General features: G+C 47.9%; 1 protein-coding gene across 2 annotated transcripts in view; it reads right to left on the bottom strand.

The window, feature by feature from the left end:
* Positions 1–9,290: 9,290 nt before the first annotated feature.
* VWC2 (von Willebrand factor C domain containing 2) overlaps positions 9,291–27,831 on the bottom strand; it is a 98,378-nt gene continuing 79,837 nt past the window's right edge. The window contains exons 3-4 of one of the 2 annotated variants that reach the window (XR_003137662.3): positions 13,887–14,272; positions 9,291–13,801 (exon numbers count right to left, since the gene is read on the bottom strand). Coding sequence is in view for 1 of the 2 variants with exons in the window: in XM_025449462.3 (XP_025305247.1) it covers positions 14,121–14,272 (152 nt within the window). In the remaining variant the exon portion in view is untranslated. Of the gene's footprint in view, positions 14,273–27,831 lie in introns of both variants that reach the window. The other variant, XM_025449462.3, reaches the window with a different exon arrangement.

The raw sequence follows: 27,831 nt of genomic DNA, 5'->3' as shown, positions 1-27,831 counted from the left end.
GTATTAAATTGTAGGCTGGAACTTCCACCTCATGCTCTTGAGTCAATGAATAAAAAGTTGGTGACTATACTGTTTTGGACTGATTGACCGGAGTCATCAAGGGAGGATTGCCTTGCCATAACACAGAGGCGCAGGGAGGAATGCTAGCGATCGTCCATGGCAGGTCTGAGTACTTCCTTGTCCTATGATACAAGTAAATTGGAGACTACAGCACCCAGCATAAGTGGGACTGATGGTACAGGCATGGTGGCCACGACAGTCGTTACTGGAAGGATTGCCCCCACTGCTGCCCGTTGAATCCACCTCTACTCGCACTGATGCTACGCTTCCCACAGACTGCTGCCACCAGTGGCTGAGCATGGCCGCGGTCATGGTGCAGAAGCATTATCAGGTCTGTGGAAGTTTCCTGATGGGCAGCTGGGGTTGGAGGACCACTCATCAGCTCGGCCAATTCCTTCTTAGAACCTTACTACGGTCTACAACTCTGCCTACGATCTTCCCTCCTCCTCTCCTCATGGGGTCCAATCTGCATAGTTACACGAAGCTGTCTTTTCATCTCCTCGCTTCCTCTCCTTTTCCTCTCACAGATACACTCCCAGATTCATCTCTTACGCATCTAATCCTATTTCTTGTGACTTTCCCAGAAGTTCCAAACTAACCCGAGTAATGCCCAGAGCTGGACTGAGAATCTAGGCAGGAAGATGGGTCACTGATCACCCAGTGGGCAGAGGACGTGCTCTTCTGAATGGCAGCTTTGCAGGTTGTGATGATTTAGGTCTTTGAAAGATAAGGGGACAGTGATGCCAACAGGTCAGCAGAGTTGGCTTACCACTGTCAGGTCAGACAGATGCTTTGAAAAGGAAGAATGTGAAGTGCAGGGACTTTTAACAAGGAGTTGAAGACCATGTATGAGAGCCAAAGGGCCTCTTTAGTGGCATCCAGAAAGACCCTATTGTACTGGCAGGAATCCGGGATTGGAGTTTGATGATGTTTGATCAAAGGAACTGGAATATAAAACTGACTACGCAAGAATTTATTGACTAGTACACTTTTCAAGAGATAGGATATTTAAGCCCCTGGCACATGCCCTAGGTTATGGGGAAACATACTGCTTGGGGGTTTTCAATGCCTGGAAGAAGTAGTGGACCACACTGAGCAACACAGAAATGCTAGAGCTGCCCCAGAAGATGGTAGAGGAAGGAATGCTGGAATTGATAAATTATATGAGGCTAAAAAAACAACCCCAACAAAAACAAACCCAACACAGCATTGTGTTCCACAGGAGAGTTCAAGAACATTCCATTTATGGAGCCATCAGGGATGTGCTGGTCTGAGTATTAGTGGGTTTCCTATAATAGGGGAAGTAGCCAGAGTCATACAAGTAATAAAGCCTGAGGGAATGCCTAACTGTGGGGCACCAAGTGACCATGAACCCAGAACTGTCTATTACGATGGGTAGGTTGGGTCCGAATTGACCCAATGGCAATCCATTGTAAGATGGAAATGGTACATCGAGAACTGAGTCCAGGCAGGACCAGAGGGCCCACGGAAGTAAGCCGCATGAACTGGTGATCCAGACCTCCACATCTGCTCCAAGCTCACATCAGTTCATACAGCTGAAGGATAAGGAGAAATCCCAAGCTTGATTCTTGCTGGATTGGCTGGCTGTCAGTGGTTGCAAGCCAGAATTTGAGAATGGTTATCCCATTGCAGAGGTGGCCCTGAAAGACTGGAGAGAGAGTAAACTAGAGACTGTTCCTAGTCAGTGGTCAATAGCCTGGCTCTAGTTTGGAGCCTAGAAGGAAGAAGATTGGGAGACTGGAAACAGGGAGCTCTGGGGTAGGGGCCTATGGATAGAGGTATGGCATAGGTACAAAGTATGAAAATTTTTCTCTTTATTTATTTGAGAGAGAGGGAGTGAGGGGTGGGGGTGAGGAACAGAGGGAGAGGGACAAGCAGACGCCACATTGAATATGGAGCCCAACATGGGGCTTGATCCCATGACTCTGACAGAGATCCTGACCTGAGCTGAAATGAAGAGTCTGATGCTCAACCAACTGAGCCACTTGGTGCCCCAAAAGTGTGAAGACTTTTAATCCTGTATTACCATCCAGAAAAAGGCAAGTTTCCTGAAAAGAGGTACTGAATGACTGAGTAGCCCCAGGGTCTCAGCCAGCTTTTCCCATCAGCTGCACTAGCACTCCACAGGGACATGTAAAGACAATGGCCAGGACAGGGTGATGGGGCTGCATATGGGTCCAATAGCATGGACTCCCACTTCCCCAGGCTCTTCTAGCTAACACCATCTCTGAATGTCAGATCTATCCCAAACAGAGGCCACTAGTGAGTCCCTGATAGGGCACCATTCCACAGGAACCCCAGCCATCCATGTGGTAGCGAACCGATGACATCCAGCTCTTTCCAGTGTTTCATCCATTCAGGGGTGTATACCTACACGCTATATGTTCAACACGGCTGCCCAGGCTAACAAAGGCCTGGCCCCTGAGCCATGAAATCCTGCACAGGGAAGCATCCAGCCAAGGTCTGGGCCACTTCACAGTATAAGAGGTACAGGGAAGGCCCCCAAACCACCCAGCAGGGCCATGGGAGTGCCCTCCGCTTCTGTGGGGTGGTGGGTGGGTGGGTGGGAGGACAGCTCCCAATGGGACCACTAGGACCAGGGTGGAGGTACAGTTTTCCCTTGGTTCTTTCCCTTGGTAGGGTGGGTTTATGGCCAGAAAGGTCTTCTGTTGCTAGCTCATCATTTCACATCCAATTTTTTGTCTGTGTTTGATGATGGACCTGGAATATATGGGAGGCACAGGGAAACCAGGGACCTTCCAAGGGTGTCCCTCAACTCCTGAGGTGCTCAGGCAGCCTTTTCTTTTCCAACTTCCCAAAGTTTCTTAGGCTTGCTTGCTGTGTCAAGGATTTTTAGTAGCAAGAGGGAGAATCATGGAGGAATGGGGATACTTTATTTTGGCAGAACTGGCAATCTCCTGTAATTTAATTTCATTATCTTCGTATCTTCAGAATCTGTGGTGAGTTTGCCTTTCCCATTCCCGACATTCTTTTTCTAATTTCTTTTCTAATCCTCTGCTAAAAATTGTAATAATTTTGTCCTGTGCCTGCTTGAGTGCAGGAAATCAGCTTTATATTCTGTATCTGATTATTGCATCATTAGACAACCCGTGATTCTGCACCTGTTGTTCTGGACTTCTCCTTTGTGTTTAAGTTGTCTCTCAGCCCTGTGTGCCTCTTTAGCTTTGACCATATGCTTTGTGTTTGGAAATGTTTGTAATCGTAATTTAGGGCCAAAGATAGTATCACTTATTCCTACAGAGGAGCCAGAGACTGCAGTAACCTAAAGGATCACTTTAAGCCAGTTTCAGCAGCTGGGATTTTCTGGAGTAATCCAATGACTCAGAGATGAGCTGTAGTTAAGATGGCACCTGGTTCACCGTCAGATCACCTGTGCACCTAGTATGCAGCCCACTGGGGTCACACACGGAAGTGTGGGGAGGTGACCAAGGCCCCTGTCTTTGATGCACCCAGACTCCACATTTCACCCTACACACACTCACCCCATGAGATGTCAGAAGTGCTGTTCAGTGTCTCAGTAGAAAAACTGTTCCATCTAGCAGTCATACTCAGGCAGGAATGCTCAGAATGGCAGGCTACACTTTGTATTTGGGCTTTTCCTAGGGTTTTGGGCCTTCAGTTGCTTCAGAAGGGATTATATATTCCATCCAGTTTATTTTGTTGACTTTGGCAGGCAGATTTTTCCAAATCACCTAATATGCCAACTCGTGAATATGAAAGTTCTTAGCTTTAAATTTTTTTTTATTAATTTTTAAAGAAGGCTTTCTTCCTGCCACAGCAGAGGAAACTCTAGTGAGGGTCCATCAAAAGAACTTTAATTCAAGATATTTACCTACCATTAGTCCATATTTCTAGTTACTTGGTTTAAGGAACATCATTCACTTTTAGAAATGACAAAGTAAACACATACCATCACCACACCTCTCCTGTGGGGCACGATTATATTGTAGATATTACTTCCATGTAAAGCAGTGTCCATCCTTCATTTAAATAACACACGTGAAAGTCATAATATATAGTTGAATAAGCCCCAAGGACTATGTTTAAATAACTCGAAATAATTGTAGAATTTTGAGTATTTTTAATGATACACACTTTATTCTTGTTTAATCTAGTTTAAAAGGCTGAAATATTTTAGAAGTATTCTCTTAAATGTGACTCTGTCTAGAAGTGCAAAACCCAGTTTAATAAATAGTTTATTTTATAAATCAGTTCAACGCACATACCCATGCAACAACACACACAGATTGGGCCTAACCATATAGATTCAGCTCCACATAATATTAAGGTATTACAAAACATTTTTCTGGCAGATCTTATATATAAATGGGATAAAAGCTATGATATTATATAATTTATATGTTTTAAATTTAAACACAGGAATAAAATGAGTCCCAAATTAGACATTAACTTTTACTGAATTAGAATCTTCAAAATGTTTTGATTTCAATATTCTCATATTTCCAATATATTAAGTAATAAACACCTTTATATGGACCTTGTGCTTTATCAGTATTACCTCTTGTTGCCTGTGTGTTTTACAGATACTAACTCATTTATCTTAGGGGTTGGTACGCCATCCTCATACTAAAGCACAATCTGAAGTGCAGAGGGAGGTATCCTGTACTGATCAGCATTCAGTAAGTGGAAGGACTGTGTTAGAACCAGACCTCTAGTGGCGACAGTCTTTACTGCTAAGTTACATAAAGAAAGATAACACAGTTTTTTTTTTTTTTTTCTTTTTTGAGGATACTTATAAATATTAAAAGGATGCTTTGGCCTTGGATTTTAGCCACCACAAGTCTATAAATGTGCAATAAGGCCCATGCCAGGGATGGAAACCACTTGCCTGTGCCTTCTGTGCTGGCACCAGAGTCATCCCTCCAACCAGCCTGCCCTAGCCCTTGTTCTCTAAAAGCATCGTGGGCATGGCATTCCCTTTGGATCAGTTTCCTTCCCTCCTTTTCCCTGACTGGAATTCCCCTTGGTGTCTTCAGCACTGAGCGTAATGGTCTCCATATGTCAGATAAGCAGGAAAAATGATGGTTGGGGATTCCTCTGTTGTTACACTTGGTAGATAAAATTGATGTTGTGCTCAGAACAGGAACGCTTACTGGCAGACTCACTTTCACTAAAGAACTTATAAAAATATATCATTGTTCTCAATCTATAGAAAACTGCCTGCAATTCATAAATGTAATAAATGCAACATCTTACTATATTTTTTTTTCCTACAGCAGTCTTTTAAAAATTAAAACACAAAGACATGGTCTCCTAATTATCCAGCACGTGGTAAAGCATCACATATATTTGTAAATGATGCCATTTAAAATCTTTTCTCTTTTCACTTTCAAATACTGGGTCCATGGAATTAGAATTTAAAATTCTTCCAAAAGATTGATTCAAATTATAAATAGTAAACAACACTATTAAATACATATGTGTATATACACATGCTTAGATTTGTAGCTACGCACAAGTAGTTACAGGCTTTATGTAGCTGTATTTACACAGACAAATGGCAAAATCGGCTGAAGAGAGTCTCCGTCTACTCCATTGCACCTGTTACTGCTTATATCCAGTTTCCTTTGATATTGGACTTAAAAGGAATGTCTAGCCAATAATGCATTGCTTCTTTTGTCTTTTGTTCATTTTGTTTTGATCATATCCTGCTTATATTTACATTTTAGGTCTTGGCAAATTCATAAGGTAACATTATCCATTTGTATAGATGCATGCATGTATGCAGAAAGAAAGCTTACAGCTGGAAAATCAACATACTTTTGAGGAATAAACTGAGGGAAAATTATCTCACCCATAGACCACTTTTGTCTCATTTATTTTCCTTGTTTCCATAAGAAAGGGGCTCATTAGATATTTTTGAGTTTTTAAGAAATACCTCTCAATATTTGAAAGGTTTCTAAAATGTCTTTTAAAATTTGTATTACCCCAAATTTCAACTTTTCCATTTTAAGTTGCATATCCAAAATAATCACTCTATACATTCCTCCCAATTCTTCTATAACATTATTTGTCCTTTCAGATGTATGTACGCTCTTTATTGTACTAAAAAAAGCCCATCATGTTTCTTTTAAAGACATTTAGTTTTTTGTAAAGGGCACATTTTGATTCTCATTTCAGCATTGCTATTTGTAAGATCTCTTTTTTTTTTTTTTTTTTGGTACCAACGCCATAATTAATCCACAACATACAAAAAGACAGATGGGAAGTATTTTTATATCGAGCCCCTTTATTGCAGTGATGCCTATTTTTAAACAGGAATGTTTTCTTCTAGAGGAAATCAACCTGGCCAGTGGTCGGCAGCTGGCAGCTGGGGTACCTTCTCCTCCACCGTCCTCCGATTGTTTGGAGAAATAGCATGTGCTTTGAAATCACAAACTTAACATTATGTAACATGAGCAGAGTACTTCATAATTAATTATAGTCAGTCAATTAAACTGGAGCTTGTGAGGCTGAAGTGGAAAATGTGTGCAGAGTGTATTGTAGAGAGAGCTTAACTAACCCAAGAAGGCACTTAATTCTTTTAAAGTCATTGGTTCTCCACAATATGAGCTTCATCGTTCAGTCACTAGTGATGTATATAGTGGGAGGTAGCAAAATTCTGTTTTAAATTATTAATGGTGTTACCGATGCAAGTTAATGACTTTGATGTGAAAGTTCAAAATGGCCTGTGATGCCATCTCCGTGTTTACTGATTTTTGCCCCTCCGTAGGTGCACTTGGCTAAGAGCTCCACGGGCCCCAAGGCCATGGATTTCATAGTTACTGAGGCCTAAACCCTACTTGACACGTACCATACACCCAATAAATATCTGTAGAGTGATATCACTTCCACTCTGGTGGAAGGATATTTGACGCAAGCAGCGCGATCCATCTCAGCCCTGACCATGCCCCGTGCAGGAAAATGGAACCAGAGGGAGATGACCTCACTTCTCTCCCTGACACTGAACAAGTTACCCACCATGTGTTAATTTCCTCACTGATACAGCAGAGTGGACAAAAGGAAGAAATCAAATAAAAGCATTTGAAATGCCTATCGTAGTGCTTGTCATATAACTGGCACGCAATAAACATTGGCAGTTAGCTTCACTTGGCTTCAGGAAGACGGGGTCATGACATTTGGCCAGATACCTGGCCCTCAGTGGGAGGACCCTACCTAAAAGAAGACATATAAAACTCCACTGATGCTTGACTACTATTTTAACAAGAAATCTGATTATCGTTCAGATAGGAATCAAAATATATGACGAACATTTGGATGAGGATGGTCACGATATTGTGTGAGGAGCTACTTTTTACTTTGACAAATGTCAAGATTTCCATAGTTGAATTAGGGGATTGGGAGGCTGTCTATTCCCGGCACTTGTGAGGAGCAGAACACAAGAGCATTTTGAAAACCTGGTCTTCTATCATCTAGAGGCCCTTCCTTTAACAGTGAATGATAAGACTTCAAATCCCAGGCTGGAGCGTAAGCCAGAGTTTGGGTCTTAAACCCATCGTTCACTAGCCTGAAATTTATGACTATTTCTGAACTTCCCCAAGCCCACATTGACTTTTCTGCAAACAAGGGCTCCCTGGGGATATTGAGGCTAAATGAGATAATAAATGAAAGCACCTCTAGGGCACCTGGGTGGCTCAGCTGGTTAAGTCTCTGACTCTTGATTTCAGCTCAGGTCATGTTTTCAGAGTCTTGAAATTGAGCCCTGAATTGAGCCCTGTTGTCGGGCTCTGCGCTCAGTGGAGAGTCTGCTCTGCTTCTCTCCTTCTCCCTTTACCCGCCCCACCCTGCTCACTCTCTGTCTCTCTCTCAAATAAATAAGTAAATCTTAAATAAATAAATACATTCAATAAGTAAAATAAATAAATAATGAAAGCGCCTAGCATAATTCTTGGCATAGAATTTATGTTTATTAATTGCCTGGTGGTGGATTTTTTAAGATTATTAAATCTCTTATATACATTTATAAAACCTTAGTAGTTTCATAGAAAGACTTTACTTCTTGGATACTTTTCACTTTTAAAATTCTAATTATAAGAAACACATGCTTAGGAAGGGATTCCTGATGAAATCAAATAAAAAGAGAATTGTATTCATTTCATAATGTAAACATAATAAATAAAGGAAAATGGGAAAAGGGATATTCCCATAGTGTATTTGAAAACAGTTCTGCCTAAAACTTAAGTTCCAGGAATTTTTAAAATAGAAAATCAATCAGGGGCCCCTGGGTGGCTCAGTCGGCTAAGCATCTGCCTTTGGCTCAGATCATGATCCCAGGGTCCTGGAGTTGAGCCCCGCATCAGGCTCCCTGCTCAGCGGGGAGTCTGTTTCTCCCTCTCCCTCTGACCTTCCCCCCCCCCCACCCCACTGCTCGTGCTCACACTTGAGTGCTCTCTCTCTCAGATGAATAAATAAAAAATCTTTAGGGCAGCCCAGGTGGCACAGCGGTTTAGTGCCACCTGCAGCCCAGGGTGTGATCCCGGAGACCCTGGATTGAGTCCCACATCAGGCTCTCTGTATGATGGCTGCTTCTCCCTCTGCCTGTGTCTCTGCCTCTCTCTCTCTCTCTCTGTCTCTATGAATAAATGAATAAAATATTTTTTAAAAAAATAAATAAATAATCTTTAAAAGAAGGAAAATCATTAAATATTACTTTTAAGTAAGAGTGAGAAATGTTTGTTTCCTGAAAATTGATTTGAAACTAAGGAGGCAATATTTTCAATTGCTTTAACTCATCAGAATGTGTCAATGATGTACTAAAGTGACTTCAGGTATATCTCTTGATTATTGTTGGTAATTCTGTACCCATGTAACATGTAAGTCATAGGGTTCACATACTACTCTGAACTCACAGGAAGGAGTTGAACAGTACCGATCTCTTGGACCATCAAATGCCCGTGTGCCAAGCATTTAGAGTGCATTTTCACTTAAATCTTCCTAATATTATTGACATGTTGAGCGAGCATGCCTTGCATGAATGTCGGTGTGACTTAAGTCTTCAACAGGATTTATTCCCTTAAAAATTAGTTGTTTGGCACCCAAAATAATAAGATACCTAGGAATAAACCCAGCCAAACAGGTGAAAGACCTAGACTCTGAAAACTGTAAAACAGTAATGTAAGAAATTGAAGATGACACAAAGAAATGGAGAGACATCCCATGCTCATGGATTGGAAGAACAAATATTGTTACAATGTCTATATTTCCCAAAGCAATCTCCACATTTAATGCAATTCCTATCAAAATACCAACAACATTTTTCACAGAACAAACAATCCTAAAATTTGTATAGATCCACAAAAGACCCCAAATAGCCAAAGCAATCTTGAAAACAGAAAGCAAATTTGGAGGCATCACAATTCCAGGCTTCAAGTTATATTACAAAGCTGTGGTGATCAGAACACTGTGGTACAGTAATGAGCACTGAGTGTTATATGTAACTGATGAATCACTAAATCCTACCCCTAAAACTAACAAAAACAAAGAAACAAATTAAGAAAAAACCTCTGTGGTACTAGTACAGACATGGACATGTAGATCAATACAATAGAATATAAAATCCAGAAATAAGCCCACAACTAAATGCCAATTAGTCTTTGTCAAAACAGGAAAGAATATCCAATAGAAAAAACACCATCTCTTCAACACATGTGTTGGGAAAACTGGACAGCAACATGCAAAAGAATGAAACTGGACCACTTTCTTATGCCATATACAAAAATAAATTCAAAATGGATTAAAGACCTAAATGAGAGACCTTGAAAACATAAAATTCTTAGAAAAGAACAGAGGAACTTTTTCAACATCAGCCATAGCAATTTTTCTTTCTAGAGATGACTCTTGAGGCAAGGGAAACAATAAAAAATGAACTACTGGGACTACTACATCCAAATAGTAGCATTATCTACAATAGCCAAATTATGGAGGCAGCCCATCACCTGATGGGTGGATAAAGAGGATGCGGTATGTGTGTGTGTGTATATATATATATATACACACACACACATATATATATATATATACGTGTATATATATGGAACATATATATATATGGTTGGAAAATATATATTCCTCACCCTTAAAAAAGTGAAATCCTGCCTTTCCTGCCATTTACAACAACATAAGTGGATCTAGAGAGTAAAATGTTAAGCAAAACAACTCAGAGAAAAACAAATACCATAGGATTTTAGTCATGTGTGGAGTTTAAGAAAACAAATGAGCAAAAGGGAAAAAGAGAGAGGCAAAGCAAGGGACAGACTCTTTGCTCTAGAGAACACACTGCTGGTCACCAGAGGGGAGGTGGGCAGGGGTGGGGATGGAGGAGTGCACCTGTTGTCATGAGCACCAGGTGATGCATAGAATTGTTAAATCACTGTATTGTACACCTGAAACAAAATAATACCGTAGTTAACTAATTGGAAGTAAAATAAAAATGTAAAAAAAATAATAAAAATAAAAATTAGGTGTACAAAAAAAACACCACGTGCTCTGCAAACCTCTTGAGTGAACGTCGGCATCTGGTGGAACATAGACAAGCACCACCTCCCAACACTTTTCCAATGGCCTCTGGAAATGTGTGTTTCTGCAGAAATGACCCAATTACCTTATTCGACACCCATCGAGTGACTATGTTATGTGTGCAGATGAAAGTCTGCATACACACTGGACTGTGAAGGTCTAAGACAGGAAGTTTATATTCTGAAAGTTGAAACTAGGTAAGTAAATACGGCAAAGACCAAAGCTGTAAACTCCACTTGTTTAACCGTCACTAAGGACCTCGATGTAAGAAATTATTTCCACCATCAGAAATTTCGCACCAAAAGCGATTTGTTTCCTGACTTGCATCAAAAAGGGCTGGTGGGGTTTGGTCCCGGTCAGGTTGCCGTCCCCTGACATGGAGATTTGCAAGTCACCCGAGAAAGCATGCGACAGCGACAGCAGTGACAGCGGAAGGCCAACAGCCCCCGGAGCTTGGGCTGCTCTTCAGAACAGCTGCTGGCCTCACACGCGGACAGCAGAGGACTCTGGGTTAATATACTGACTACGACTCAACACGCCTTTAACATAAGGGCGTTGGATGACCTTCCAGGGACCAAATGTTCCACGGCCTGAAATAAGGAGATTTTAGGATAAATAAGAGAGCAAACAGACAAAGCGGGTGATGAGAAGTATGATGTGGTCTCTAAATCGTTAAACCGTGCGAGCGTCAAATACCAAATGGGTGGCACGGCGGAGGCGCCGCGGGACAGTCCTTGGGCCCCCAGGGCTGAGAGGCAGGGGCTGGTTCAGGGCGTGGTGAGGCCCAGGCCCGATGGCAGTGGGAGGCTGCGGGGAACCCTGAAGATGCCAGGCCGCCCGCGGGGAGCTCGGCCCAGCTCGGGGGCACAGACGCCCTGTGTCCGGGAGGTAAGCCTGGCGGACTGGAAGCTGCGGGGCAGGGGGGTGAGCCAGGGGGCCCCGGAGGTGGGACGTGGCATGGCTCGGAGGCCTTCACCCCACGGGTGAGCGGCGGTCTCTGCAGGAGAGCACGCACCTGCCCCGCACAGCCTGCAGCACCAAACAGCCGGCGGGCGGGCGGCCTGCAACATCAGGTCAGGTTACACGGGCCAACGATGTGGCCGGCCTCCTCGCACGGATGGGGGGCACCTGGTCACCCTTCCTGAATTGCTTACGTAACCTCCACCCTCAGTGTGGGGCTCGAGCTCGTGACCCCGAGATCAAGAGTCGTGTGCTCCACCGACAGCCAGCCAGGTGCCCTCACCGCTCCCTATTGCGTTGCAGAAAAGCATCTGATTTTTAAAGACTTAATAGTAACAGTAGGCTTGATCTCTTGCCTGTTAAGGCAAATATAATAAACTGTTAATATTTGTTAGGTTCAGCTTGTGTCTATAATTCTGTTTTCCGTAAGTTCAAAAATAATAGAGGTGAGCTCTCAAGTTTTGGCTAAGCTGGTGTGGACCATCTCCCGTGCGCCGTCCAACGGCGTCTCAGAGATACGTGCTCACACGCTGTGAGACCTACAGCATCGTATGTTTAAGAAACGCTTCTCCGTCCCCCCAACACAATCGTTATGTGCATGCAATGTCTAAAAAATCCAATTTCAGACAATTCAGGTGTTTTCTATCTTGATGTTTGATTTTAAGCAGTGAGATGTGTTTAGTGCATCCACTAGTTGAAAGGCGCATGACACCAGGTGTCCTGTTAGGACAGCTAATGACCCACCTCCCGCCCCGGGGGAAGGAGAGCCCACTGTTGGCAAAACCATCACTTGCATAACCTGGTCTCAAAAAAAAAAATAAAATAAAATCTACCTTGGGATAATAGAGTGACGATGGCCGACATCGAGGAGCCTTTACTGCCAAATGTTCAGTTTTCCAAAGCTACTTGCTAATCCTTCCCCTGAGGATTTTCTCAAAACTCTAGGCGCATGGAGCCCGTTTGGCCCAACGTGTTCTTGATAAACAAGATGCACACAGACTGTGAGCATGTGGAAAGTTCTGGAAGCTTCCGCTAATGCCGGCTGTCCATGTATTAAGGTACACAGTGGTTCACGTTTTCAATAACGACAACTATATCCATTTTTCTTGATTAGTTGACCTTTAATGAGTGAACGATTTCAGTGTTTCCATATTCCTTGCTCTTCTCAGGACAGCTTTCCAGCCTCTTTGCTGACGGACTGACCTGCTGCCCCAAGGCACTCTCAGTTCTTACTCATGTTAGGCCAAAGGCCCATGAAGGCGAGAAACCATGCTCTATCCCCCCCCTTTTTTTGATCATCCAATGGTTGCTACTTAATAGGTGCTCAATTCAAAATTTTGAAGTAAATAAAAATATGGCAGAAAAACCTATAAGGAGTCAAATAGCGATTATAATCATGTCTCCCCGCACACCTGTCAAGACCAGCGCCCTTCCTCATCAGTGTGCCAGGTGTCAACGAGGTTGCTAAAGGCAGAAATATTCTCTAGGACACGGGGACCAGAGATCAGGATATTTGCAGTGGCTTTTTTAATTCCCTGTCCAAGCGAAGAGAAAGAAAATCCATGTGGGATCACAGGTAAGCAACCGAAGGAGCAGCGCACAGGGGCTCCCTCTGTCCCCTCTCTGCTCCCCGAGTGTGGCTCACGCGGGGAGGCCCTTCAGATGTTACCCGGTCTCTTCCGGAGGGTGGCTGGTCCTTCCAGCAAGAAGCCTGAGTCCGCTGCGTGGATGGCGGGGGCCCTGCACCCAGCCGGGCCCACCCGCTGCAGCTTCTGGAGCCACGGTGCCTACGTCATCATCCCCTGCTGCGAGGCCCACGGGGGGCTTAGGAGAGAAAGAAGTGTGCATGGGCGGGGGGTACACGTCTGGGTCGCTCTGGGGCCCTGAACACCACATATCTCTGTCCCCGCATCTCCCAGCACCTGGGAGCGGGGACGGTAAAGGCAGGGGGTCGTCACTGGGAAGGCAAGCTACTGACGTGCTGGGTCTCTAAGGACAGACACGAGGCCTGTCTCTGTGATGGAACGGGACGGGGCCGGATCTCAGGGTCCCGTGCCTCGTGGTGCATCGACGGGCGGGCGTCGGCCCCGCAAGAGAAGCAGCGTCGGCAGCCGCCACCGAGCTCGCGGACAGAACCCGAACTGGAGGCGACAGGCAGGTACACAGTGAGGACGGTTGACAACACGGCATTTTTAATCTGTATCTATAGAAAACACGTATATAAGCTCTCTAATGGAGGGATTATAGAAATACATTGAATATATAATAGTGCTCCTCGGTGTACTTACTGTGAAAATAGCACATTTATTTAGAGAGGGGGCTCATGCCCCGAGTTCTCGTGGACGTTTTGAAATGTACCCATTTCTTTCTCTCGGGGGAGCAAGGATCGCAGAAGCGCCGCCCACCTTCCACGTTCCTCATCCGAAGTCTCCTCCCATTGAAGGATGCTCCCCAGGGTCCTCTGGAAGGTTCCCATCCGTAAAAGGTTCTAGAAAAACGTCTGTTTTTTTATGGTCCCGTTTCTACATCTGCCGGCACTCGTGCCTCGTACACATGGCCTGCCTCTCGATCCTCCACGTCCCCTCCTCGTAAGTACAGTGACATATGGTACATTCATCAGTCTTGACCTCTCTTCCGGCCGGGATGACCGCGGTTTCTGCAAAGCAGTTTGGGCCTGAAACACACAAAAACCGTCTAGGTCAGGAGCGTGCAGGTGCACCTCGCGCGTTGCCCGGGTAGTTTGTCCACGGTCTCAGGAATGATGCTGCGAAGGGCTCAGCCTAGAAGGAAATACTCCCACTTTTGGCCCCGAAATGAAACTGGTGTGGTTTAGGTTTGTTATGGCAACACTGCCACTTCCACCCGCTGTTCCATTTGTGGGCCTGAGACAGGAGTCGAACCTGCAGTCTTTTGATTTAATGAATTCTAAGCAATCGTAGGGGAAAAATGAATTAACTGGGGCTTTCAAAGAACCGGGTTTATTCTTCATGGCAGCTTTGCAAGGGGCAGTGCACACGGGCCAGCTGCTCGGGGCAATGGTGGGCGCCGTGTAGCTTCCACACCTGCCAGAGTGGGCTGTGGGGCGCTGGCAACACTGGCTGCCTGTCCCCCTCCCCCCTGGGCGGGTTCGGGGCCTCGGCCCAGGGGCTGCTGCCGCTGCCACCGGCTTCGCGGTGACCAGGCCTCTGCACCCCCCGACCGCTCCGCCGTGCGCTTCCCAGCCCCCTGCATCTTCCTTCGTGGAAGGTCAAGGATGCGGAGACGTGGTTTCCAAGACACCAGTCGAACAGAAGCTACTGTGTTGTGGTTCGCACACCCGGTTGGGATGACAGGTGTGGGGTCTGTGTAGGGCCTCCAGCCCAAGCCTGAGCGCTGAGGCAGATCCCCACCCCCCTCCCCCTCTTCACTTCTAGGTCCTCGATAATACGCTCCCACTACCCCGAGCCGGGCTGGGAGGGACGCCATCCTAAGGGCACGAGAAACATTCGTCTACACAGTTGTTAAGAATAAGCGAATCCAAACAAGCTCCAGGAGCAAGACTGGCTCCGACGCTTCTAGGCAGAGGAGTCCCAAGCACAGGAACTCACGGTTTCGCGGCTACAGTTTTCACATTAGCCCAGTGGTCAAGCACAGCAGCTCCTCGATGCCACCGCGTGGTCCCCGCGCCCCGACACACAGGGCCCCTGCTCCCGCGGGGACTCTGCTTGCTTCTCGCCCCCAGCCCTTCCCACAGGGCTCCTCCCGGGACTTACTTTACCTCCGTTGGAGACCTCTAGCAGTTAACAATCATCCATCTGGGAGTGGATCCAAATTGCAGCTCCAACCCTCTCTCTCTCTGGAGCAGGGTCCCGTGTGTCCCGCCCGCTGATACCTCAGACGCCCGGGGTGCGGTCAGGTCCCTCCCCTCCGCCGGCTTTGCCATATTTTAAATACAGACCCTTGCCCACCCAGACGGCCGGTGTGAGGCCCTCTAGCCTGGCACATGCCTGCACAACCCACTCGGGGCTGCTTCCCGACGTCCTCAGCCCAGGACGGCTTCCTCAGCTCCATGAGGTCACGGCCCAACAGCGCCACGACAGCCGTTCTGGGTGGGACCCACTTTGTCTACACTTGGCCCACTCGGCGCATGAGACACCTGTGATTTTGACAGTCCACTCTAGCTCTCTGCAGTGTGCTTCTTTCTGTTTGTCTCTTTTATGGAGTTTAATCCAAGGATGCAATCTCCTTCTAATTGGCCCTAATATCTCTCAGTATGCCTTGCACATTAAAGACACGCCCTAATTGCACTTGCAGGTCCCCTCTCCTGAAACATCTAGATTCAAAATCGGATGGCACTGCTTAACAGTTATGTGACCCTGGACTAAGTAATTTCATTGTTTTGGGCTTTAACAGCCTCCTTTAGAGAAGGGCAGGGGACCCCGAATGGACACTTTTCCAAGGAAGACATCCAGGTGGCCAGAGCAGACACAGGCCAAGATCCTCAACATGACTCGCCGTCAGGGAAATGGAAACCAAAACCACCACGAGATACCACCTCGCAGCTGTCAGAGTGGCTAAAATCAAAAGACAAGAAATAACAAGCACTGGCAACGATGTAGAGGGAGGCGCCCCTGTGCACGGCTGGTGGCAGTGTAAACTGCTGCGACCACTGTGGACACTGCATGGGGGTTCCTCGGAAAATGAAATATGGAAATACCATCCAATGGTATACCCAGAGGCTCCACTACTGGGTATTTACCCAAAAGACAAACCCACTAATTGGAAGCTCTGTGCACCCCGGGCGTTGCAGCGTGGTGGACAACCGCCGCGCCAGAGCAGCAGCCTGAAGGCCCACTGATAGGCGAACGGGCGAAGAAGGCGTGGAATCTACGCGCACTGGACTGCTACCCCGCCGCTGGGAAGAATGCATCTTGCCACGTGCAACCACATGGATGGACCTGGAGAGTATGGTGCGGAGTGAAACAAGTCATTCGGAGGAAGACAAGTACCACACGGTCATAGTTTTTCGTGTGGATGCCCAACTGCTCGACACCGTTGGTTGAAAAGATGATCTTTTCTTCATTGCACTGTGTTCACCTCATTGTCGAAGATCAGGTCGCTCTACGTATTTGGGTGTATTGGGGGGGGGGGCTCAATTCTGTTTATTGATTTATCTATCAATGCTTTTGCCAATACTGCACTGTCATTTCACGTGGGTTGTTGAACTTGTGGGCACGGAATTGTCCCTAGAATTCCTCTGTTATCTATCTAACATCTGTAGGATCTGGAGTGATGCCCCCTATTTCTGAGATTAGTAAATTGTGTCCTCTCTCTTTTTTCCTCAGTGAGCCTGGTAGAGACTTCTCAACTTTACTGAGTTTTCCAAAGAACCAACTCAGTTTCTTTGACTTTATCTCTGAATTTCACATTTTCTTTTCTTTTTATTTTTTTTTCTTTTTATTTTTTTTCACATTTTCAATGTAATTGATTTCTGCTAAAATTTTTACTTTTTTTTTTTCTTTCCTTCTGCTTCCTTTGGATTTAATTTGCTTGTCTCTTTTTCAGTTCCTTAGGTGGGAGTTTGGACTGATTTCATTACTTTGTTATTTTCCAATATACACATTCAGTGCCTCCTTATGTATCCCTCTCCAAGCACCACTTTTGCTGCATCCCACAAATTCTGATCAGTTGTGTTTTCACTTTAATGAAGTTCAAATGTTTTAAAACTTCTCTTGAGATGTCTTTTTTTGATCGATGTGTTTTTAGAAGGCTGTTGTGTATCTCCAAGTATCTGTGGATTTTCCAGTTACCCTTCTGTTATTGATTCCTGGTTTAATTCCACTGGGGTCTGAGAGTAGACACTATATGATTTCTATTCTTCTAGATGTATCACAGCGTGTTTATGGCCCAGATCACACTCCATCTTGGTAAACGTTCCATGTGAACTTGAGAAGGATGTGCATTGTGCCATTGTTGGAAAAGTAGTCAATAGGTATCAATTATATGCAGTTGATTGATGGTACTGAGTTCAACTATGTCCTTACTGATTTCCTGCCTGCTGGATCTGTCCTTTTCCAATAGGAGATGTTGACGTCTCCAACTGTAGTAGTGAATTCATGTATTCCTTCCATCATTTTCTGCCTCATGTATCCTGACACTATTGTTGGTGAGTACACATGGCGGATCGTTATGTCTTCTTGGAGAGGTGACCCGTTTATCATGAGTAATCACCTCCTTTATCTTGGATACTTTCTTTGCTTTGATCTACGCTGAAATTAATACAGCTACTCCTGCTTTCTTTTTATTAGTGTTAGAATGATATATTTTTCTCCACCCACTTACTATATATATATATATATATATATATATATATATATATATATATATGTATTTTATATTTAAGGTGGGTTCTCATAGTACAGAGCTGGGTCTTTTTTATAAGATTGTATTTACTTATTCATGAGAGACACAAAGAGAGAGGCAGAGGGAGAAGCAGGCTCCCTATGAGAAGCCCTATGCAGGACCCGATCCCAGGACCCCAGGATCATGACCTGAGCCAAAGGCAGATGCTCACCCACTGAGACACCCAGGTGCCCCCACATAGGTGGGTCTTAAGTTCTGAACTACTCTACTTCTATCTCTTAGGTCATTAACATTTAAAGTGAATATTGAGGGGCACCCGGGTGGCTCAGTCAGGTGCCCAACTCTTGGTTTTGGCTCAGATCACGATCTCAGGGTGGTGAGACTGAGCCCCACGTCAGGCTTCGTGCTCAGTGGGGAGTCTGCTTGTAGATTCTCTCTCTCTCTGCCCCTCACTCCACTTATGCACACACATGCATGCTTTCTCTAAAATAAAGCTTTAAACAAATAAAGTGATTACTGATATAACTGGATTTGTATCTACCATATTTGTTACTCTTTTCTATTTGTTGCCTTTATTTTTTGTTCCTATTTTTGTATTTTTCTTTCTGCCTTTTCTGGATTTAACTTAGCATTTTATATGATTACATTTTCTCTTCTTTTTAAGCATATGTTGCACTTTTTTTTAACTAATCCAAGCCCACTTGCAAATAACACTTGTGCTTCAAGAGTAGTGTGAATAATGACAAATAACAAATAATCCCAATTCCTCCCTCCCAGCCATTGCATCCATATTAGTATTCATTTCACTTATTCATAAGCATAAATATAGGCATCTATCCTGTTTTATTCCTGTTGGTAGTAGTTTGCATCTTCTCCCCCCTAAAATCCGGTTTTGCTAGAAGTTTATAAATTTCGTGGATCTTTCCAAAGAACTAGCTTTTCTTTCATTGATATTTCTCTAGTGATTTTCTGTTTTCAATTTTATTGATTTTTTGTTCCCATCTTTACTATTTTCTTCTTGTTACTACTCTAGTTTCTTGAAGTGATGACTTAACTGATGTAAGAATTTTCTTCTTTCTTAATGTCAGCATTCAGTTCCATAAATTTCCCTCCTGGAACTGCTTTAGCTGTTGTCTCAAGGGTGTGGATGGGTTGTATCTTCCTTTTCATGACACATTTAGTTTTACAGATTTGTAACTCCAGAGCTACTAAGAATCTTGAGGGGGAAAAAAAACAACTCCTGCTTCTGCTAACTTGGCTTATTGGAGCTCGATTTGCCAACATATAGTATAATATCCCGTGGATCTCAGCCACAAGCAATGCCAGGAGGCAAGAAGACGTGGTACTGATGAAGGCAAACCTACGCCAGTGCCTGGAGGCGTATCTCCTTCTCTTCCATCAAAGACTGAACACCGAGGCACAGCCCGGAGCACGAGAACATCAGGGCCCTGGAGCAGGGGTCCTCGCGGTGTCGGAGCCCCGTGGGGCCAGCACTGGCTCAAGGCGGCCCACTTTATTCGGGGCACTAGACGACTGGCATTCTTTCCTTGGGAACCATGATGTTAAAAAATAATTCCCAACGATGCACAACTCGGTATCAGTTCCCGGTCTTGAAACAGCGACGTTTGTCTCCCCTGTTGCAAATCACGTTCCCAACCCACAAATCTGTCTCTTCTGAACATGAAATCCCCCCACTGGTATTTACAGAGGAAGCCACGAATGCATTTCAATTTCCTTGACATGCACCTGGCGTATGTTAGATTCGCAGGGCACTGGTTTCAAAAAAAGACGGGAAATACTGTTTCCCTAATGTGCAGTCTCATCTCCTGCCGCGCTAAACAAAATCACCAAGTGCGTGCTCACGTATGTGTGAGCACACGTGTCCATGTGCACATCCACGTTCTTCCGGGAAGGATCTAGTACAGAGGCATTTCTTAACCAGAAAGCAGCAAAAAGGACAATTAAAATGGGGAAAAATTTTAAATGGCAGTAAATTACGTACCAAAAGGAAATAGACTCGGTTTCTGCAAAAGGAACCGTTTTCTCCAAAAGAACACTACTCTGAAGTGAGTGTCCTTCCCTGGGAGCGGCTCCGGGAGTGTGTGGGGAGGACATGGTGTCCCACACCGTTCACGCTTCCTTTCAGAGCGCGTCCTTCCCAGATTCCCGGAACGGAGGCGCTAACTCCCAGGTCCTCCTACTCCGGTCCCTCCAGTCCATAAATTCTGATTCATCGTACACCCCCAGCCTGCGCCGAAATCCAAGAAACAAAACAGTCCCTCGTTTTTAAGTGAGACATTCTCAGAAAACACTTTAGTAAATCCTATGCAGAAATGCAAGAAGTATTTTCTGAAGTTTTGAAATATGGTGAAAGGTCTGCTGTTTCAAAAAAAAAAAAAGCCCCCACCATCAGCAAAGTCGGGGCAAGCTCCATTCAAGGCTGCAGTGGAATTTCCGTCTGCAGACCCCAGAGGTGAGGCGGGGCCCACCCGGCCCGAGAGCCTTGCAGGAAGGGCTTGACACCCCCTCTCCGGACTCTCTCCCCCCTCCCCGAGCACGGGGGCCTTGGCGCACAAGCAGCTGCTAACATCCCGACGCGCGTTTCTAATCCACGGAGCAGTGTTTGAAACATGAGGCCATAGCAGAAGGGCAGAGAGGGGGACAGACCCCCCCCGCCGCACCTGCAGAGCACACAGGGGACCCTGGGGGCAGCCCAGGCCACGCTCCCACCCCCACCCCACGGCCCACGGGCACACTGCTCACCTTGACACTGGGTGGCAACCACGGGGGCAATCTGTACTGAGCTTGGCTCCAGAACTATAGGTCCTGTCATCAGTCCACGCAGACCAGGAGAAGACGGCAGGCCTCGGCCGCTGGCTGTGGGTCTGGGGCTCCGTTAAAAGTAACGAACGCATAAGGAGCCGTTGGGGACTGTCGTGTCGCCTGCCACCCGCCTGTGGAGCCTGGGGGGAGGCCGCTGCCTGTGATGGGCCCGCCCGGCGCGCACCTGCTACCTGGGCAGCCGGCGCTTCTCTGGACACTGCTGACGTCAACTTTTCATCATCCAGAAAAACACACAAATACTCGGTCGCAGCGCTGGGTGAGTGTTCCTGAGCCGACACACCGGTGAGGACGCACACAAGCCCAGGGGCGGGGCGCTGCCTGAGGACTCCTGGGGCCCTGGGTCCATGCACCGCGACCCCCAGGGTTGCCCGTGTCCGCACCTGGTGGGAGGAGAACCATCGGCCCCGGATCCTGTGCAGCGGGCCTCCTCCTCGGAGCGCCGTCCAGGATCTGTCCCTCTGCCCCCACATCTTTGGCTCATTCCTGTTCCGTTTCAGGAACATTCTCCACCTTATTTATCCTACTACTGACAGGTGTCTAGCCTCTGAACTTCTGTCCCCGGCAGACGGCTGGAGTGGGACCAGGGCAGCCGTTCTCAGAGTAAAGGCCGCTGTCTACATGCTTAGGTGTGAGTCCAGGGTGCGCTCCGGCCCCAGGAGTGGGGTGCTCGGCTCATGCGGTGTGCGGCCCTGTGGCCCTGCTGCAAACCCAGACACACACATTGCCCCACAGCGGGGGTGCCAGTTCGGACCCTCAGGGTCAGTACGTGGTGATTGCAGTTCATGCGGGTCCTGCACAACACCTGACACTGTTAGTCTGCATTATATTTTATCAGATCGGCTGCATGTGTCATAATACTGGGTTGTAGTTTTATTTTCCATTATTTTTTAAGTTTTTTTTTTAAATTTTTATCTATTTATGATAGTCACACAGAGAGAGAGAGAGAGGCAGAAACACAGGCAGAGGGAGAAGCAGGCTCCATGCACCAGGAGCCCGACGTGGGATTCGATCCCGGGTCTTCAGGATCACGCCCTGGGCCAAAGGCAGGCGCCAAACCGCTGCGCCACCCAGGGATCCCTATTTTTTTTTTTTAAATTTAAGGGGAGGAGGAGGAGAGAGAGCACAAGATGGGGAGGGGGAGAGGGAGAGACAGAGACAGAGACAGAGAAATCTCAAACAGGCTCCAGCTCAGCACGAAGCCCGATATGGGGCTCGATCTCATGAACCTGAGGCCATGACCTAAGCTGAGATCAAGAGCCAGATGCCTAGGGTTGCCTGGGGGCTCAGGGGTTGAGCATCTGACCCCGGGGTCCTGGGATCGAGTCCTGCATCAGGCTCCCTACATGGAGCCTCCTTCTCCCTCCTTCTGTGTCTCTGCCTCTCTCTCTCTCTGCCTCTCATGAATAAATAAATAGACAGATAGATAGATAGATCGATAAATTAGTATAAAAAACTTAAAAAAAAAAAAAAGATCCAGCTGCCTAAGCAACTGAGCCACCCAGGCACGCCTGGTTTTAATTTGCATTTCCTTGATCACTCAGGATTTCGGTGTTGACATTCAGAACGCGCCATGCAGGTCATATGCATTTATTTCCTACCTCATTGTCCAGAGTTTCTTGTTTATTTGTAAGAACTCTTCACATACCGTGGATCGGTCCTGCCTGTGTTGGATACATGGTTGTGAATAAAGTATCCAATTATAATTACAGAATTATTGTCTCTACTTTTAGTTCTCTTATTTTTCATTTTTTTACCTACTTTAAGGTCACGCCATTGGGCACATATATATTTAGATGACTGACGTGTGACCGTTATATCAATCCTTTTACCATTGGTCTCCCCTGATGCTTCTTGCCTTAGGATCTAAAATCTCTGACATCATGTAGGGCCAACTGCTCCCACCGGTTACGTTACGGGGTCCGTCTTTGCCTGTGTTCACATCCAATATATATATATTTTAAACCTAGAGTTAAAGCGTCTCTTGAAAGCAGCATCTAGAGTCTAAAAAGTGCTGCGTGGAAATCTGTATCTTTTAATGACACTTGACGTCTACTGGATGCAAAGCTGCGTACCTTTGGGCTTAGATCTGTGCTCCTGGATTTACTTTCTGTTCGTCCTGTTTGTTCCTCTTGCTTTCTCTCCCTTCGTGGTCTTCTTGTGGATGAATCCAGCGCTTTCCCTCCTTTAGCTCCGCTGTCTTAGCTTGTTACCTGCCTGCCGCCCGGGAGCCGGGCCGCCCCTGATTCAGGGCTGGGCAGCAGGTGCTCCCTGCCCTGCTTCTGCTGTGCTTCCGGGGGCTGCACACCTGGCCTGGTTCCCGAAGGGTGATCGTGCCCCCAAGTCCTGGGAGCCCACCGCCCGCCCGTCGAGCCCTGCTCCTGGCTCCTGGCTCCTGGCTCCTGGCGCAGTGTCCAGCTTCCTGGCCGCCGCGGCCCCGGGCTCCACTTCCTGAGACCCCTCACCCTCTGCCCTGGGCTCCGCTCCCTGAACCCCCCCACCCCCTGCCCTGGGCTCCGCTCCCTGAACACCCCCCCCAACTCCCTGCCCTGGGCTCCGCTCCCTAAGCCCCACCCCCCACCCCCCAACCCCGCCCTGGGCTCTGCTCCCTGAACACACACACACACACCCTGGGCTCCGGCTGGTGGGGGAACACCTACCCCAGCTCTGGGGACACGTCGACGCCCAGAGAAGCAACGGCAGGTGCGCCCCCTGTTCCCACAGCACCTGCTCTCTGCTGCCTCCAAACCAGTTTCTTTGCTTGTTTTTGTTTGGAATATGCGTGTCTGCTCTCTCCAGCCCAAGATGGGGGGGGAAGGGGGGGCTTCCTCATAGGCCCTCACTTCCGGCCACCAACAGTGGAACATGGACTTAACATTTTGTTCTCAAAGCACATCGGACTCACAGCTGCCAGGTGAGAGGGGCAGACCCCACGTAGCCCTGTGCGGTGGGCTGTGCGCCTGTGGTGACGGTAGGACGTCCCCCCAGGGAGGCCGGGAGGCAGCGATGCTCGCGGAGCTGGTCTGAGTCTTCTCTGCGTGCTCCTGTCTGAACGGACTGTCTACATCCCTGGGTTTATTTTTAATTTAATTAACTTATTTATTTGAGAGAAGGAGACAGAGAACAGAGTGAGGGGCAGAGGGAGACACAGACGCCCCGCTGAGCAGGGAGCCCGACGCGGAACTCTATCCCAGGACCCTGAGCCACCAGGCGCCCCACGTCCCCAGTTTTATTTTATTTTATTCTTTAAAGATTTATTTATTTATTTATTTATTTATTTATTTATTTATTTATTTATTTATTTATGATAGACACAGAGAGAGAGAGAGAGGCAGAGACACAGGAGGAGGGAGAAGCAGGCCCCATGCTGGGAGCCCAATGCGGGACTCCAGGATCGTGCCCTGGGCCAAAGGCAGGCGCCAAACTGCTAAGCCACCCAGGGATCCCCCTTGTCCCCGGTTTTTTTTTTTTTTAATTTTTAATTTTTATTTTATTTTATTTTATTTATTTATGATAGTCACACAGAGAGAGAGAGAGAGGCAGCGACACAGGCAGAGGGAGAAGCAGGCTCCATGCACCGGGAGCCCGACGTGGGATTCGATCCCGGGTCTCCAGGATCCCGCCCTGGGCCAAAGGCAGGCACCAAACCGCTGCGCCACCCAGGGATCCCGTCCCCAGTTTTAAGCAAGCTCTTTCATCTCCCTGCTCTCTGGTCATTAGCAAGTCAAGTACAATTTTGCGTGTCTCTACCCACTTATGTGAAGACATAATGTTACCATTTGTAATTCATGTAAAAATACGACTTTCGGGTCTGCAGCAAATGCGCCTGCCCTACGATGACGAGGACGGTAATCCCCGCCCCCGCGTGTGGCTCTGGGTGGCGAAGGCCTCGCTCTGCTTTAGCTCCGTGTCTCCTCTGTTGGCTCCCGCGGCAGAGGCGCCGCTGTCGACCGAAGGCAGCAGAGTTGGGGCTTAGAATGTTCGGCTTCCAAACCGTCAGACCTGGAAACCTCGTGTCCGACTCCCTCCCCCCAAGACGGGAGAACAGAGGCCTAGAAACACCGAGAGCGCGGCGGTGAGGGCACACGGGACGCCTCAGGTCCGCACAACGTGCATCTGTCTCTCGGACTTTCTGGATGCCGTCCGCCGCCGTGCCAGGTGGCCACCCTGTTCCCAGATCCCAGGTGTGAGTGACGGTGACACACAGGGACAGGACACGTGCGCGCCGTTGCCGAGGACCAGGGAAGGCTTCTCGAATCCGAGTGGGAGATTGGAAACAATGTTCATTAAGACCGCGTTCCTTCCAGCACGGCTCTCCCTCCCACAGCGTGTGGGTCACCTGGAAGCCACGTGTGGGTCCCCAGGTTCAGCTCCGAGGGGACAAGGTCCCCAGGGGTTGCTCATGCATCCTGACTTCAGACCAGGCCAGTGCCCTGCAGCCGCCTGCCTGATGGCCCTGGGTCTGCCCCCAGGACGGCCTCCTGCCCCTGGCCACCCTCCGTGTGTCACGCACACCTTCGCTCTGTCCCCACACGGGAGGACCCCTCACGTACAATGGAGCAGCGATGCGTGCAAGGCCTGGGCATGTCCTCAAAGTCACCTCCAAAATGGAGCCGAGGTGGCATCCTGCCTGAAAAGCCACGGGCAAGTGGCCCCTGGGCCGTGGTCCCCCTCGGTGCCATGGATTCACCTAAGACGCACGGAGCCCAACATGTGTAACGAGGACGGGGTGACGCGTGTGGCCCCCGTGAGGGCTGGGCCCACGGAGCCCATGTTCCCACCGGGTGGCTTCCCGGCCCAGCCCCCAGGTGCTGAGCACCCTCTGCGCCCCGAGGCCGGGCCGGGGCCGCAGCTGCACTGGGACGGTCCCGCCACGGCAGGGCTCCCAGGCCCCGCACCTGCAGCGACCCCTCCCCTGAGCGCAGTGGGGCTTGCGGGCTCCCCTAACGTGGCCCGGCAAGCTGGGGGTAAATCGCAGTGCTAGGAAATCAGAAGGAAAAACCCAAATCGTTGTATTCCCGATGGAAGAGCGTGTAGCAGCACCACAGCCTTCCAGCCCCATGTGACCGCGACGCCGTCGCCTGAGAACTGAACTCCGGAGGCACAGCTGCCGGGCCGACCACATAGGTAAACCCACGTTATCGTGGGCAGGTAAGGAGAAGCAAGGCCAGGCTTGCCCCTAGGTTCTGGGGACCAGGACTGCAAGCAGGAGAAAGAAAACAACCAAAAAAGGCAGTTGGTGGGATCCCTGGGTGGCGCAGCGGTTTGGCGCCTGCCTTTGGCCCAGGGCGCGATCCTGGAGACCCGGGATCGAATCCCACATCGGGCTCCCGGTGCATGGAGCCTGCTTCTCCCTCTGCCTGTGTCTCTGCCTCTCTCTCTCCGTGTGACTATCATGAATAAATAAATTTAAAAAAAGAAAAAAAATTAAAGGCAGTTGGTGACGTGATGGTGTTGACGACCGGCGTTGGAATAGCAACAAGGGAAAAAACTGCTTAAAGAAGCAGGAAAGGGATGCGGGCAGTCGTCCCACGGAGTCCAACCCGGAGCTGCCAGCGGGAGCTGGGCTGAGCCACGCTCGAGACCCCGCGGTTCGGTTCCGGCAACGCACACGTGCACACACCACGTGCCACAAAGAGCGAGGGGCGGGGGTCGTTCTGCGTTATGGAAAAATAAAACATATGCTATCCACAACAGGAAAACCATGGAGAATCAGATACAAAAGGAACACGATGTCAATCCCACCTAAAACCACGTCAAGGAAGCCCCTCCCGAAGGCCCAGAGGCAATGTGCAGCCTTCGGGCTCCAGCAGGCAAGGGGGCCGCGCAGTGCCACGCAGAGCCTGCAGAACACTCCAGAAATGAATGAGGCCAAACTCCAGCAGGAGCCCATGTAAGATACGTTTTAAAAACACCGAGAAGATACAAGCAAACAGAACAGGCTAACAGCAAAGTACAAAAAAGAAGCAAACCAAAAAACAAAACAAAATCTCAAAAAACCCCAAAAAAGGAGCCATAAAATATGAAGTGGAAAGGTCTCATCGGAAGAGATCTCCGTGTCTGCTACAGGCTCAATGTCTGCAATTAAGAGCAACGTAGAGAAACCAAAAGGAGCCAACGAAGACGTGGCCGGCAAGGAGCACAAACACAAATCACCGACGAGAAATCCTAAATAGAAAGATTAATTTTAAACAACGCATTCCTACCAAAAAAAAAAAAAGAAAAGAAAAGAAAAATAGCTTGTCATATGACATATAAAGAAATGAATAGGGAAACTGTAATAAAAATGAAATCTAAAAAAAAATGAAATCTAAAATATGATGAAGAAATTGTAGGCTTCATGCGTACCCGTGAAATACCCGAAGGAAAATGCCTCTGGACCCAACACCAGGAGGTCAGTCACATCCCTGTGAGTCGCGTCTGTAACCTGAGGCGTTTTAGCGGCGCGTTTGGGGCCCCAGGAGACTCTGCAAGCGCCGCGGCGACCAAGGGCGCCTCCACCCAGGAACAGGGCTTTCACTCCGGGTGAGCCGCGCGGGTCAGTGCCCTGGGTGCGCCCCGGTGGGTGCACCCGGCTCCCCGCATCCTGAGCGCGCAACCCCCCCCAACCTCTCCCCGCCCGCTCCGCACCCACCACGCCTTTGTGAATTCATGTCACAAGTTCAACTCCGAGGGGCAGCCTGGGTGGCTCAGCGGTTAAGCACCTGCCTTGGGCCCAGGGCGTGACCCCGGGGTCCCGGGATCGAGTCCCATCGGGCTCCCCACATGGAGCCTGCTGCTCCCTCTGCCTGGGTCTCTGCCTCTCTCTCTCTCTCTCTCTCTCTCTCTCTCTCTCTCTCTGTGTTTCTCTCATGAATAAATAAAATCTTTAAAAAAAAAAAAAACCGGTTCAACTCCAGCTCCCCCACTTCCTCCCCCCCGGCAGTGGCCTCGGGGGACGGACGCATCTTGGCCCCTCGTTCCCTCCTCAGCCGCACCCCCTCATGTACTCACCCTGCAATGCTGGGGGCCGCCGCCACTCCCCCCCCCAGCCCAGGGCCCCCGCTGGCC

Source organism: Canis lupus, chromosome 18, assembly GCF_003254725.2.
Source record: "Canis lupus dingo isolate Sandy chromosome 18, ASM325472v2, whole genome shotgun sequence".
Lineage (NCBI taxonomy): Eukaryota > Metazoa > Chordata > Mammalia > Carnivora > Canidae > Canis > Canis lupus.
The sequence above is the reverse complement of the archived record's forward strand: the minus strand, read 5'-3'. Positions and strand labels throughout refer to the sequence as shown.